Source organism: Heptranchias perlo, chromosome 31 (assembly GCF_035084215.1).
Source record: "Heptranchias perlo isolate sHepPer1 chromosome 31, sHepPer1.hap1, whole genome shotgun sequence".
Lineage (NCBI taxonomy): Eukaryota > Metazoa > Chordata > Chondrichthyes > Hexanchiformes > Hexanchidae > Heptranchias > Heptranchias perlo.
Window position 1 is genome coordinate 12,474,370 of NC_090355.1, and position 15,146 is coordinate 12,489,515.

The 15,146-nt window shown below is 41.3% G+C and overlaps 1 protein-coding gene across 1 annotated transcript in view; it reads right to left on the reverse strand.

The window, feature by feature from the left end:
* LOC137300497 (pappalysin-1-like) overlaps positions 1-15,146 on the reverse strand; it is a 249,366-nt gene that overhangs the window by 33,866 nt on the left and 200,354 nt on the right. Inside the window, exon 21 of the mRNA XM_067969581.1 lies at positions 7,003-7,104. Coding sequence (XP_067825682.1) covers positions 7,003-7,104 — 102 coding nt within the window. The remainder of the gene's footprint in view (positions 1-7,002; positions 7,105-15,146) is intronic.

Sequence of the window (15,146 nt, forward strand, 5' to 3'; positions counted from 1 at the left end):
GTCTTTTTCCTTTACTGTCTCTACTGATTGATTAATAAGAGCTACAGTTGAACCGTAAAAAGCAGACAGATCCTGTACGCCTGGATGGAAGTCAGAACCTTTGATATTGTCAAATGTTCTGTAGAGACCCTTCACTTTTCCGCTCCAATTGACTTTTCAACGTTTTTAACACTCGGCATTATAAATTTCTTTCACTGCTTGGAGCTCGGGACATTTTCTAACACAGTCCATAAATAGTCATGTGGCTGCAATCGTAAATCTTCCACAGAAGATTAAAATAATATGTTCACTGTTTGATGAATAAAACAAAATGGTTACTTTTTGTCAGACTTTGATCCCTCTGCACATGGTGTGGGGCATTCACTGACAAATACCTGAACCCCTTGATGAATTTTCATTGTCAGTTACTGTATCTCCAGCTGTGCTTTTGTGTGCTCACATACTGAAATCGATAAGAATATGGCAAACCTATACACCCTGCTCTTATCTTTTTTAGTCCTAATCAGCTTTCATTTAGCAAACTGTAAAAAGTATTACTGCTATAATTAATCAATTGGTTCAGCTTGTATCTCCAGCACTTGAGCACATAATCTAGGCTGACACTTCAGTGCAGTACTGAGGGAGAGCTACACTCTGGGGTGCTGTCTTTTGGATGGGATGTTAAACCGAGACCCCGTTTGCCTGTTCAGGTGGGCATTAAAAAATCCTATGACAGCAACAGTACCCGATATATTAAGACAACTTGCATTTTTATAGCGCTGCTCCTGCACAACATCCTACAGGGTTTAATAAGGGTGAAAGGATGATGTCAAGCAGGAGACTGATTGAAGAGAAATGTTTTTTAAGAGACTTCTGAAGGAAAAGAGACAGATTGCAAGAGAAAGTGGTTTCGGGAAAGAGTCATATTGGCTAAAGAACATCCTCTGATAGTGAAGTGGAGAGGACAGGAACCATGCAGTAATCCAGTGTCAGGGGAGGGGAGAGTGGACATAAGGCTGGAGATCATTCATTCAGATATCATACGTCCTCAATCCCTCTCTCCATTTATAATTGATTTATGCTTTTCTTATCCTATGACTAAAGTTCTTTTTTAAAAATAATATTGTGAGCCGTACCTTGATTCTATGGGAAATGTTTGAGCCTTTGATGAAGGATAGAATAAAGGATCACCTGGAATGATGGGAGCTGATTAGAGATAGCCAGCATGGGTTGAAAAGAGGCAGGCCACATCTGACCAATTTACTTTGAGAAGTTTACAGATCTGGTGGATAAGGGTAAGGCAGTGATATTATCTACCTGGATTTCAGTAAGACATTCAACACCATCCCTTAGGCTGATTCACAAGGTGCGTGGCCATGGAGCAAATGTTAACGTATTAGGCTGATTTGATGTGTGGTTGAAAAGTAGATAACAAATGATGGTGGTGTGTGGGAAGGTGTCTAAGTGGAAAGCAGTTGTCAGTGGAGTCCCACAGAGGTGGTTTATTTATAATTGACTTAAAGAGGACAGTATATTGTCCAAGGTGTCTTAAGTTTGTAGATGACACCAAACTGGATGCAGTGGCTGATGATGTTAACCTGCAACAGTCCCAAGGGATCTGAAGAGATCAGGTCAAAGGGCAGAGAGGCGGTAGGTGGAGTTCAACACGGATAAGAGTAAAGTCATGCATTAGGTAGAAGATTATATATTAAATGACAAGGTGCTTGATGTAACGGAGCAGAAAAGAGATCTGGGAGTTTTATTGGAGGTCTTTAAAACTGTCAGTTTACTGTTCGCAGGTGTGAAAGAAAGCAAATAAAGTGTTGGAAGATACAGTAAAGCATGTGACTTATAATTCTAAGGAGGTGATGTTGAAGTTGTATCTGCCCTTAGTCACCCAACATCTGGAGTACTGTGCTCAGTTTTGGATCCTAGTATAGGAAAGATGCAACATTATTGGAGGGAGTCCAGAGGAAAACTATAAGGCTGATTGGATGAAGTTAGAGGGTTGTGTTATGAGGAAAGATTGTCCACCCTGGGACTGAACTCTCTCTCTCTCAAAGAGGATGAGGAGGATTTGATCGAGGTTTTTAAGCTTTTAATAGGCAGGGAAAATTTAGATCCAGGAAAATTCTTCTGTCTCATGAAGATTTGAGGACTAGGGGATGCAGTTTAAAGTTAAGCATGTCAAAAGAAAATAGGAAAGTTAAGCAACGTCTTTTTTAGTAATGGGATGATAGAACTATGAAACAGCTCCCTGTTATCAGAAATCTATGGCAACTTTTTTTTAAGTCCTGATTATTTCCAATTGGGAAAACGCGCAGGCCTATTCGTTCCAAAATGATGTACGGTGATTTCAAAGGGTAAGCTGGATGATACGATAGTCTTCTCCTGCTCGAATATTAGTATGTTACTATAGTGATAAAATCCACCTTTAGTATTCATGTTCTGACCCCTCGTATGCTTCTGGACTGCAGCACGGTGCATGTAGAGCACGCAGTGTACATTCAGCTCTGGTAGCTGCGTAAACATGTGTTCAAGAGCATACTGCTCCAATGGGCCACAGCTGTGCTCCACTCCTGTAATTCAAGGGGCGTTTATAAACAGCCAGTCTGAGCCGATACTCTTCAAGACATAAGGGAGTCTTTCAGGGGAAGTCAGTAGGACAGTGTTTACCCATAAAAAATGCTTACAGCAAGAACACTCGTTTCTTTTTTCTGAAGAACTACAATCCGTGCCAGATGGTTTTGAATATTCACAACAATTAATCTCGGGTTTCGAAAAAGTAATAACAAAACTCTCTCTTGACATTTTTTTTCTCAAAGCAAATGACCGGGATCCATAAGCAGACAAACAAAATGGGCACAGCTGCATGAACAGCATGTGACCCTCAGTTTCCATAGCATCCCAATATTGCATGCTATTACAGTCCCCACCAATTAAAAGGTCCATGTTTAAAATGGGCAGTCGCTTATATCGGCCAAAAGGCGATAAGCATTAGCCATTAACGTCATATTTCTAAGTTGCCGGTTATAGCGTCTTAAGTGCTCCGTTTATTTCGGGCAGAAACAGCAGTGCGTACTCACTAGGTCACACCTCGTTAAGGTGCACTAAATGCAAGAACAAACATAAATAAATGGCGTCTCATTAATGTTCCATCGATCAGTTTCCAGAATCATCCCTGTGATCTTGTATGAGTGAAGTACGCATGAAAAATTGTTGCATGTTTCTTATAAATAATTAGGTGCTTAGGTTGTTTAAAAGCTTGTTCGGTGAAGGAGTTAAGACTTGTGTGTTTTTCCCTTCTCTCTGGATCTAGCTGAGATGCTCCACCTGGTAATGGCTCATTTCTGAATGACAGGTCCCTGCTCCTCCTGATCACTGCGGCCAGTGTGAGGTTGGCCTTGCAGAGCTTGGGTTCCTTAGTCGGGTCTAGGGTCCGGCAGTAAGGAGGTTCGATCAGGTAGCGGTTCAGGAAGCTGCAGAGGTTGACGAGCGACGACACCTTTCTTGTTATAGGGCGCTATAACATTATACCGGCCATTGCGTATAACGGGCAAATTGGGTTTGCACGATCACGCCTGCTATAAGCGGTGGGGACTATTTAATCGCAGTCACAGAAGGAATGACTTGCATTGATATATTGTCTTATCAGGTCTTCCAGAAATGTCCCAAAGCACTTTCATGTACAATTAATTACGTCAAAATGTAGTAACTATATATATGTAAGCGCAACACCCATTTTACGCTCAGCAAGATTCCACCAGCAGAAAAGAGATGAATGTCATTTTTTTGGTGGTGTTGATTAATGGAACAGTATTGACCAGGACACTGGGAGAGCTCTCTACTCTTCTTAGAACAGTGCCTTGCTAGCCTTAGCATCCACCAGAGAGGCAGACAGGGCTTTGGTTTAATCTGATCCACTGGACATGAGATGCATATTTTTCATTGTTGTATGTTTGTCTGATGTTTATCTTTTACAAATAGGGTTGTCACCTTTTGCCGATATGAAACCAGACAGACGCTGGGATAAGATTGAGGAATGGGGGGGATTGTGGACCAAGTTCTGAGGTTTCCTTTGTTGCTGATGGATGTTCACTGAAACCCTAATGTCCTCAAAAATTAGGCTTTACATCAGGAGGCACAAATTGAAAAAATGGACGTTTGTTTAAAATACAGACACTTAACCTTCGGTTTACACCTTAGAAGTTTCCAGACAGCCCACTGGAAATCTGGACTGTCTAATCCAAAACCAGACAGGTGTCAACCCTATCACAGAAATGATGTGTTATCTGTGATCAGTTGGCAACAAGCCACAGTCACACACACAGACGTACACACACTTAGAAATATTTTAAATTGCCTCACTCTCTTCCCCACCACCCTAGGGAAGACTTCCTTTGTGTGCTCAGTGTGGCAAAGTCTTAAACCTATTTTACTACACTTAATATACAGAGAAAGAGTTCGCTCCTTTTAGAGGCTTTTGGCGAAAACTCAGGGTGCATTTATACTACAATGCTAGCATTGGTGGAAAACAGTTTCACATTGTAGCGACGGTGCAGTTAAAGTGTAAATGTTGCCTGAATTCTGAGTCAGGACCTGATCTGATATGGAGGAGGGAGTCTCACTCTGCTTCACTTCAGCGTCAGTTTGGGGTTATCACCTGATTTACATTACACAAATTTAATGTCGCTGCGAAGCCACAATCATTACTTTCTTATTTCATGCACGCGTGAGGAAAAATGATTTACCTGAGAACTTCTTTATTTTTCCAAAATTACTTCTGGGTTGCAATCATTACACCTGATCATTATTTTTTAAACGTGGAAAGGAAGATTAATCTAGGTAGATAATTATACAGTTCTATCCCAGAGTATGCCGAGTTGTGATGATGTAGAGACGAGGCTGAGTCCCTCCCTATCCTCATAACTGGCCTATGCTGGGACAGAGTGCATGCCGTTAATTGACCAGGCATTCACTGAAAGCAGGAAGGATTAAAAAGGGGGATGATTTGTGCACATCTGGCTCCTGTTGATCCCATTTTTTTCTATTTCCTGTTCTTCCACAGGGAAGAATCCTTACTGACCTTTCTTGCTAAATTAATTGAGGCTTCTTCGAAGCTACTATATGCATAATTTGTTTAAAGTAGATTCCTTATCTAATTTTATTTTAAATAAGAGATTAATTTCCTTACATGTTGTTCTACAAGCAAACTACAGACTCTCATAAGATACACCTAAACCACATTTTGCTTTCTTGAATAATGTATTAAGTATGTAAAATCCCCAATACTTATTACTAAGTGTTAGCTTGGCTCAGTGGTAGCATTCTCAGCTTAAACTCAGAAGGTTGTAGGGTCATAACCCCACTCCAGGACTTGAGACTGACACTCCAGTGCAGTACTGAGGGAGAGATGCATTAACAGAGGACTTCTCTTTCAGATGAGCCATTAAAGTGAAGCCCTATTTGCCAAATCAGGTGGATGTAAAAGATCCCATTGCACTAGTTGAAGAAGAGCAGGGACTTCTCTTGGTGTTTTGTGCAACCAATGCCATCATAAAAACATTAATTGGCAAGTTATCTTTTTGATGTTGGCAAGATCTTGTTCTGCTCAAAATGGCTGCCGTTTACCAATGCAAGAACAGGCACTGGCATTAAGAAGCTATTTATTGTATCTGACAGGATTTGCGATATTATTAATAAGGCATTACATAAATACAAAAGACTTGATTTTAACCTAACCCACCCGGCAGGAATGGGGTAGGTTCGGGTCAGATGCCCGTTTTACACCCTGCTCAATTAACGCTCCATTGACTCCATCCTGAGCTCGCCCCGTTCCCGCCAGCCTGCTTAGGTTAAAATCGGGGCTAAAGCTTTCTTTAGTTTTATCAAAACATTTTTTATTGCCCCTTTTTTCTTTTTGTGACTGAGAGAACAGGAATGGAAGGTGACTGGATGCCTCTGCTGATGCCATTCTTGATCCAATCACAAAGGTGTCTCTCATTTGGCCATGTGGTTTTCCACTTCTTCCTTCTGGGGGAGGGTCTGACCCCTGGGTAAATGCCCTCCCCTCAAAACCAAGGTACATGGCTGAAAACGGGAGCTCACATCGCATCCCACAGTTCTCCGCCATCGTGCACTGTTTCACAAGTTCCACCACGTTTGTATAATGGGGAACCATCAGATAAAGAGAAAGTTTTCTGTACCAGAGGTGTGTCTTCTCTGAAGAGGCTGCTCCTCTGTTGTGAGCATTTGAGTTTCATCTGACCATATATGTTAATTGTATCCATGTGATTTATATCAATTAATCTTAACTGTATTCAGGTGGTTGGGAACTCTCTTGTATCCATTTATAAGAGAGCTGATCAAGGGTGTGGTGTGGGTGTAAATGTGGATCTCTGTGAATAAAGGCTTGGAAGCAACTGATGACTAGGCTCTGGTATTCTATCCTTCACTACCTGGCTGTCCAATTTATAACAATATATAGTGCTTCCATTCTTTCTGTTGGTTTGGAATTCTGAAATTCCTGTCATTCTGTAAAGGTCTCAGATCTAACGTACTGAGACAAGCTCGTTGTGGAGCAACTACAAAGACCAATGGTGGGGGGGAAACGGAGGGGTTGGAAGAAAACCTCTAAATCCTGAGCAGAAAAATTTATGGCATTTCAGTTCTATAGCATTCATAAAACTTAATGGCCCACTTATCTCATGGGAGCTAGATAAAACATCCTATGAGTCGGTTCTTTTCCTCCCTCTAAGTTGCTGTATATCTTTATAATTGCTTTAAGGTTCTTTTAAAACCACATAGATTGGTCCTAATGATGCATCAATCAATTTCTTACCTGTATCTATAAAATTTTATAAGGACATTTGGCAACGCTGTGACATATAGCCAATGGTGACTCATTAATATTTTTAGTCGAAATACTTGGGAGGATGGGTCATACGACACAGCGTATAAGTACACTGTAGTACAAACATGGCCAAAAATAAGTTTTATGAAGCAATTCTGAAGGATTCTAACCTTTTTAGTTATGACAGTTGAAGCACAGCAGTCACCGCCATCATAACTGCAGTAGGCTCTGTTGTTATTTCCATCGCAATAGTTGTCTCCCACGAAAGGCTGCTATGGCAAGAAAAACAATAGGAATTAAAATCTGTAGAGTTTGAAAAGAAACTTGCTCTTGTCTTTCAGAATTCTGTGCTTATCAAAGTGAGGGATGGCTTTTGCAGAAGACACCTTTCCTTCCCCCACCCCCCCAATTTTTGGATCCGGTAGCAGCGTTAAGATGTAGAGTTAAGCTTCCCCGAGCGAGACAAGCAGCTTCATGCCAATTTTTGTGTTAAATTATGAGCAGTTTGAGTTGCATCGAATGGGAATCGGAGTGAGCCTGTCCAAATTTATTTCACTGTAAGGGTCCTATCTCTCGTTAGTCTTGGATGGATTCAAACCCAAGTCATGCATTTGAGAGGGGAGTGTTTAAACTTACTGCACCAGGCAGGCCCCCTTAGCTTTAACTGACAGCGTTATTTACAGTCTGCATTTTAAACTAATCTCTATTAATATACTGCCTATTGTGTTTGTACAAAAGCCCCCCATCAATCAGGCCTTTTATATTTGCCAGACAGGATTTTAACTTCACCAAAAACTCCCATGAAAGTGACACGCCTGTTTTATTGTAGCAGGCTTAACTGTCAACAAGTTCCTATTTTTCAAATTACTCGTGACTAAAAATGTACTTGTTTGTTATCCTCTGCAGTTAAATGCAAGGGGATTGTATTTTGGAGAGACTTTAATTGGCGTGAACATTGGAACTGATGGACTCAACCAACATTGACAGTTTCAGTGTAGAGCATTTGTAAGCTTTCTGCATTTTGAAGTGGAGGAAATTGAATTGGAGATTGACTTTTACCTTGCTATTCTAGCCAGCTTCCCATCTGCCACCCTCCATAAACTTAAGCTCATCCAAAACTCTGCTGCCCATATCCTAACTCGCACCAAGTCCCAATCATCCATCACCCCTGTGCTCACTGACATACAATGGCTCCCAGTCCACCAACGCTTCAAATTTAAAATTCTCATCCTCGTGGACTCGCCCATCCCTATCTCGCTCCTCCAGCCCTACAACCTCCGAGAACTCTGCATTCCTCCAATTCTGGCCTCTTGCGCATCCTGGACTTCCTTTGCCCCTCCATTGGCGGCCGTGCCTTCAGCTGTCTAGGCCCTAAGTTCTGGAATTCTCTCCCTAAACCTCTCCATCTTTAAGGCGCTCCTTAAAACCTCTTTGATCAAGCTTTTGGTCACCTGTCCTAATGTCTCCTTCTTTGGCTCGGTGTCAATATTCATTTGTGTGATTATGTTCCTGTGACGTGCCTTAGGATGTTTTACCAAGTTAAAGGCACTATATAAATGCAAGTTGTTGGAGGACAGGGACAATTCCATTGTTATTTTGCTTAGCCAAAATAAACAAAATCAAAGGATCAGCTTAATTGCACTGTCCTTGTCTGTGCATGCTGCCTTTTCAATCCTGTGATCAGGTATTGTCCCTTCTGCTTTTATATTAGTTTCTTGCTGTAATAATGTCACCAGCTTGTGACACACTTAATTTGCACTGTGAGTGGCTGGATGACCCATTTCTTCAACTCGTTCTTCCTTGTGGCCGACCGTGGTAAATCCAGCAAGTTTATTTTGGGGATGATGCCAGCTGTGCAAAACACACACACTGGGGGTAATTTTGACTTTAGACGATAATGTAAAACACGCTGTAATCAGCTCAGCCACCCGTTAAACACTTCTCCACATTCTTGCTTCGAATGGAACCCCCATTGAGATTCAGCAGCACTAACAAGGCAGGAAACCAAAGCGATGCCGGGTTTAGTGGCATGTTAATGCTGTCGATTCCCAACATATTGGATATCAACCTTGTCAGATTTGCTAAGGCTGGCAGCCAGAAAGACCCAAATCAGCACATCAATGGGTCCAATGCACGCTCAATATAAAAATGGCAGAGCAAGGGGTGAGTCGAACAGGGTAGGTTAATTTGTGGATGGATGGCAGAAAGAGAAGGAAAAAAGAGAGAAGAGAAAAAGGATGTGTGTGTATATGTATATAAATATATATAGATATACCAGAGAGATACATATCCTGTAACAAAAATGGAAGTAGACAGCAACCACTGTATTATGACAATCACTTCTCTTAGTCAACAGAGCTCATTAATGATTCTGCTCAGGGGACAACACTTTTACTGATGTTTTTTGTTAAAAATTGGAACAGAGAGTTAGATGGGCCCATTTTGAATTTTTGGACTCCCTTTCACATCCGCATCAACAAGTAACTGCTAGCTCAGAGGCCGACTGCTGACGCATGTAGCAGTCATACACTGTGATCGTTGCAAGGATTGCCTCCAGAAAAAAGTAGAACCTATTCCTGTAATAACACGTTTTACTTCTTGGCTCCGAACATGTTGCTTTGCGTTTTTTTGATTGCTGGTTATGTTTCGTATTTCAGTTTGCTAAGTGATGTAAATCTGGAGATTTGCAATCCGCTACGATGTTCAGAGTCCGAGCTATATAATCATGATACTGTTAGCTGCTCGAACCAGAAAAATGAATCATCCTTGTAAGACCTATGTAAATCCGTATGGTTGGACAATATCTGTTTAGAATTCCATTTCTGATTTATTTTTAAAGGCCAAAATGGCACTGACTAAGCAGGGAGGTCTTTTGTTTTTGGTCCATCTGCTGTACAGCAGTGAGAAATAGGATCAGGACATATATACGGCTGGGGATCCTTGGGAAGGTCCCAGGTTTTATTCATGGGCTGTGCTGAGTTAGCTGTTCTCAGCTGGGGTGGTAAAAATGATACAATTGGCCTCAGTGCCCTAGGACTGAGATAAGGAAAAATCAGGCACGGTTCTCTATCCAGTGACTCCTGCTAGAAAGCATCTTTACATGGACATTGGGTGAGACCAGGATTGGGATCATCTGTGATCGAATAGCGTTCCAGCAGTCACTTTCAAACAATGGACACAGAGGTGAGGTGCTGGAGAGGGCCTGTGGAACTGTATGCCAACAAGAAACCAATGCATTAAGATGGGATGAGGGAAAACGGGCAAATTTAAATTTTTTTAAGAAGTGAATTTGGGAATAGTAAGCGAACAACATCCTCGACAATGGAATAGGTAAAAATATTGATCGTACGTTGGTTGACCAGAAGTTTGCAGAACTAACTCAAGTGTCTTTCAGCAACGGTCCAAGCAAACTTGATGCACATAGAAAGTCTGTTCTGTGGGGGACATAATTTGACAAGTCCACACTGACAGTGGGGAACATTACACAGCAGAGCTGCAAGTCAAAAGATTGTTGGCAGTGCACACCCACCTTTCTGATTCAAGGTTGCCAGTGGCTGAAGCTCCCCACTGACAGCCGGACCTCCCAAAAGTGTCCCCTAAATCTTGTCGTACTCCTGTAATCCTGTGTGGAAAGCAGGTTAACTATTTTTTATATACCTATCTGCCTTTTTCATTTTCCATCCTCGTGCGCTGAAGAGGTGACGATGAACTCACATTGTGTCATAAATTTGCTTTTAGTGAAGAAAGATGCATTAATGTTCTCATTTGCAAGATTTTGATGGAAATTATTTGTATCTGGGGTTGCACTTATTTTCTGATTTAAAATTTGCTTTGCAAAGTATCTCAGTTGTTAACCACACAGTTCTGAATAAAATATAAATCTCTTCGACGTGAAGCAAATGCAGCTCATCATCTTCTCAGAGGAAGGAGGAAGAATAAACAGTTCAAGAGGTACTTTGATGTTGCTAGTTTGTCACTGAATGTCCACTACTGTTAGCCCCATCCTTATTTATAACTCTTCTCAAGTAGAACTATTCATGTGCTGGGAGATACAGTCCAGAAGCTTTTCTTACTGATGCTTAGCATGTTGGTGGAGTATGTGTGGGAAAATAAGTTGAGAGCTAAAGTCCTGAAGCCATACAGTTGAAATATGTTTGAACTAAGAGTCTTTCGAATGAAGATGGAGTGTTTTAAAGTAGGGATGAGAAAAGCCTATCCGGCTCATGCTACTGGTTATGTCCGAGAACAAGACCCAGCCAAATGATTTTCATCTCTCGCCTGCTATAATGTGAAACTGGTATTTCTCCTCCCATAAAATGTCCCTTTTTTTTCTGCTTTAGTTCACAGAAGTTCTCCATCCTCCCGTATCCTTGCTATGGATCTTGTTCCCCTCCACATCCTCACTCCCCAAACCCCAACCCTCACCTGGCAATGACAACACATTTTTGCTTCCATTGCTGCCATTTGAGGCATTCTACTTTCCTTTTTACCTTTTCATTAACCCTTCCCACTCCATCTAATATTTTATAGAGGAAACATGACCAAAACTGTACACAATAATGTGTGTGAACCTAATGGATTGCACCAGGAGACAAAAATCGGCCCTCTTATTTTCTCAAGTTATTCCATGCCATTTTCTTCCTCTTGACTTGGGTTTTCTAACATATTTTCTTTCACCCAAATAGATTCAATCCTCTCGACTGAGATTGGATCATTTGTTCATTTACTTGTTGAACCTTCTCTTATTAACAGTGCTACCCTCTTATTTTTCATGTTCCTTTCAAACATTTGTTTTTGCAGTTTGCTCCCTTCCTTTCCTGAAGGCAATGAATCATGTTGGAGTACAGAGAGTAGAAATAAATGGGTCATTCTCAGGTTGGCAGGCTGTAACTAGTGGAGTGCCGCAAGGATCAGTGCTTGGGCCTCAGCTATTTACAATCTATATTAATGACTCAGATCAAGGGACCGAGTGTCATGTATCCAAGTTTGCTGATGATACAAAGCTAGGTGGGAAAGTAAGCTGTGAGGAGGACACAAAGAGTCTGCAAAGGGATATAGACAGGTTAAGTGAATGGGCAAGAGGGTGGTTTATGGAGTATAATTTATGGAAATGTGAGGTTATTGACTTTGGAAGGAAGAACAGAAAAACAGAATATTTTTTAAATGTTGAGAAACTATTAAGTGTTGGTGTCCAGAGGGATTTGGGTGTCCTTGTACACGAAACACAGAAAGGTAACATGCAGGTACAGCAAGCAATTAGGAAGGCAAATGGTATGTTGGCCTTTATTGCAAGGGGGTTGGAGTACAAGAGTAAGAAAGTCTTGCTACAATTGTACAGGGCTTTGGTGGGACCATGCCTGGAGGACTGTGTACAGTTTTGGTTTCCTTACCTAAGGAAGGGTATACTTGCCTTAGAGGCAGTGCAACAAAGGTTCACTAGATTGATTCCTGGGATGAGAGGGTTGTCCTGTGAGGAGAGAATGCGTAGAATGGGCCTATACTCTCTGCAGTTTAGAAGAATGAGAGGTGATCTCATTAAGCAGATAATATACTGAGAGGGCTTGACAGGGTAAATGCTGAGAGGTTGTTTCCCCTGGCTGGAGAGTTTAGAACTATGGGGTATAGTCTCAGGATAAGGGGTTGGCCATTTGGAATGAGATGAAGAGGAATTCCTTCACTTTGAGGGTTGTGAATCCTTGGAATTCTGTCCCCCAGAGGGCTGTGGATGCTCAGTCATTGAATATATTCAAGAATAAGATTGATAGATTTTTGGACTCTAAGGGAATCAAGGGATATGGGGATCGGGCAGGAAAGTGGAGTTGAGGTTGAAGATCAGCCATGATCTTATTGAATAGTGGAGCAGGCTCGAGGAGCCGTATGGCCTACTCCTGCTCCTATTTCCTATTTCTTGTGTTCTTATGTTCGGCAGGTGCTAGTACTTTGGACGAATGCCACTTTTCATGTATGAACCTAGACATCAAGCGTTAGAAGACTATTTGACCAGAGTTGTCAGTCTTGGCGCAGTGGTAGCGTTCTTGCCTCTGAGTTCAAGCCTCACTTCAGAGACTTGAGCACAAAATCTAGGCTGATAATTCACTGCAGTACTGGAGGAGCGCTGCACTGTCACAGGTGCCGACTTTCAGATGAGGCATTAAACCAAGGCTCCATTTGCCCTCTCAGCTGGATGTAAAAGATCCCATGGCACTTTTCAAAGAAGAGCAGGTGAGTTCTTCTGGTGTCCTGGCCAATATTTATCCCTCAACCAATGTCATAAAACAGATTATTTAGTCATTTAACTCATTGTTGTTTGTGGGACCTTGCTGCGGACAAATTGACTGCCACGTTTCCCTACATTACTATCGCAACTACATTTCAAAAGTCATTGGCAATGAAATGCTTTTGGATGTCCTTAGGCCATGAAAGGTGCTATATAAATGTAAGTCTTTCTTTTATTGGCGAAAGGAGGCATTGCGGTTTAGCCCAATCCGGTCTTCTGACGTCCATACACATGCACTTCCCAACAGGGATTACAAGAGAATTTTTCAGGAGTGGGAATTGGCTTATATTTTTCCTGCCTAGTGGGGGGAGGATGGGGATGGGTTGGGGGGGGGGGGGCGGTTAGATTGAGGCCAGTTTTAATGTTCCATGCCGTAGCTGAGATCAGACCAATGATTGAATCTGAGACCTTCCTAGTTCTTATGGCTCAGCTAATTACTAGATAAATTGACTGAGCCATCACAGGAGCTTAGCAATAGCATTCTTACATTGAATAGCACGGAAATACTTCTGTAACTCAGCAGGACAAAATTTACCTCAGTCCACTTTAACACTCTTAGTGCCTGCAGTTACATTTGTGAACCCAAATACAATATATAGCCAGATTAAAATGTAATTTTAGTCAGCACTACAATTGGCCTCAGTACCCATGGCCTAGAAAAGAAATAAGAAAGTCAGGCAGGGTTTCTACTGCTATTTGTTATCCAGGGACCTTACTGTAAACTATATGTGTTGATATAAGAGAGAGATAGAATCGAGCTCACATGTAATAACAGCCCCTACCTCCCAGTCAAAGAACCCATCAGCATCCACTGAAAAGGCTCATTCATGAAGAATAGCGACTTGGATGATCTGCTATAGGGATGCCAGCGGCTGTGGAACTGCCCCACAAAAAGTCACCATCTTCGGATGAGGCGGGAAATAAGAATATAAATGCGAAATTCTGAAAATTTTATTGAAGTTTTTCAGTTTTGTTCCGAAAATACTTACTGGGGAACAAAAACATTCCATCATTTCTCTAATCATTATCAGCATGTAAAAGGGATAACTTTTTCTATAGAGATTATATGAAATCAAATATTTTAAAAGTTGGTTAGTGGGGGTGATGTGCTATCTCTTTGGTGGAAGGATAGATACAATTTGATTTGCCCACAATGAGTCTAGGCATCTGAGACAGGCCAATTCATCATCATAAAATCCATGCTAACTATACTTGCTGCTGGCACTTTCTTGAGCATGGTAAATTTGCCAGGTATGCATTTATTACTTAATTTATATCTTGGGAGTCTGTGTTTAATCTGTAGTTGAGTGGGTTCATAGATTCTCAACATATTATTTGATTGTCAATCATGCTGTCTCAGTAGTTTCTTTTAAGATATAAATTACTATTGCTACCCCTACAGAGAAAAAAATGCCATGTGTGCAGTTCTTTTTCTATCTCTCGTCTTTCGAACTGTATTCCACCAGGAACTTGGACGGAGAAATACTTCTATCTATATTCCCTATCAGGAAACTCTGGAGAAACAATCGCATTTTTTTTCCCTAATGGGATCAATGGAGAGATCCTTATTCTCTGCATATCCTATCGGTAAGGTCGGATAAGATCTGACATGTTTCCCGGCTGGGTGTAAATGCATTCATTTAATGCTGAAAGCTAATGGATTTCATTATTTTGTCATTAAAATTTAAAGCAAAATTAGCCTCTTATTGCCTTGAGAATACATAACCTTGCCTCACATGCTATTTATATCTAATCATTACTTACATTCATGAAGGATTTTATCACTATGTAAGGTCTCCCAATGGATATGTTGAATCATTCCTATGTTGAATACTTGTCCTGCATTTCTAGAGAGCTGTCAATTCAATTTCTAAGTTGGGAATAGCTGCTGGTTTCCATTTAGACAGGATATAGAGGGCTACATGGTGCACCTGCAAGCCTCACAATTACATAGCAAATTTACCCTGCCCTGGAAACTTTCCTTGTCCTCCTGAATGCTCGGTGTTCCTGGTATTTGTCATGTTGCCAAATTAGAGA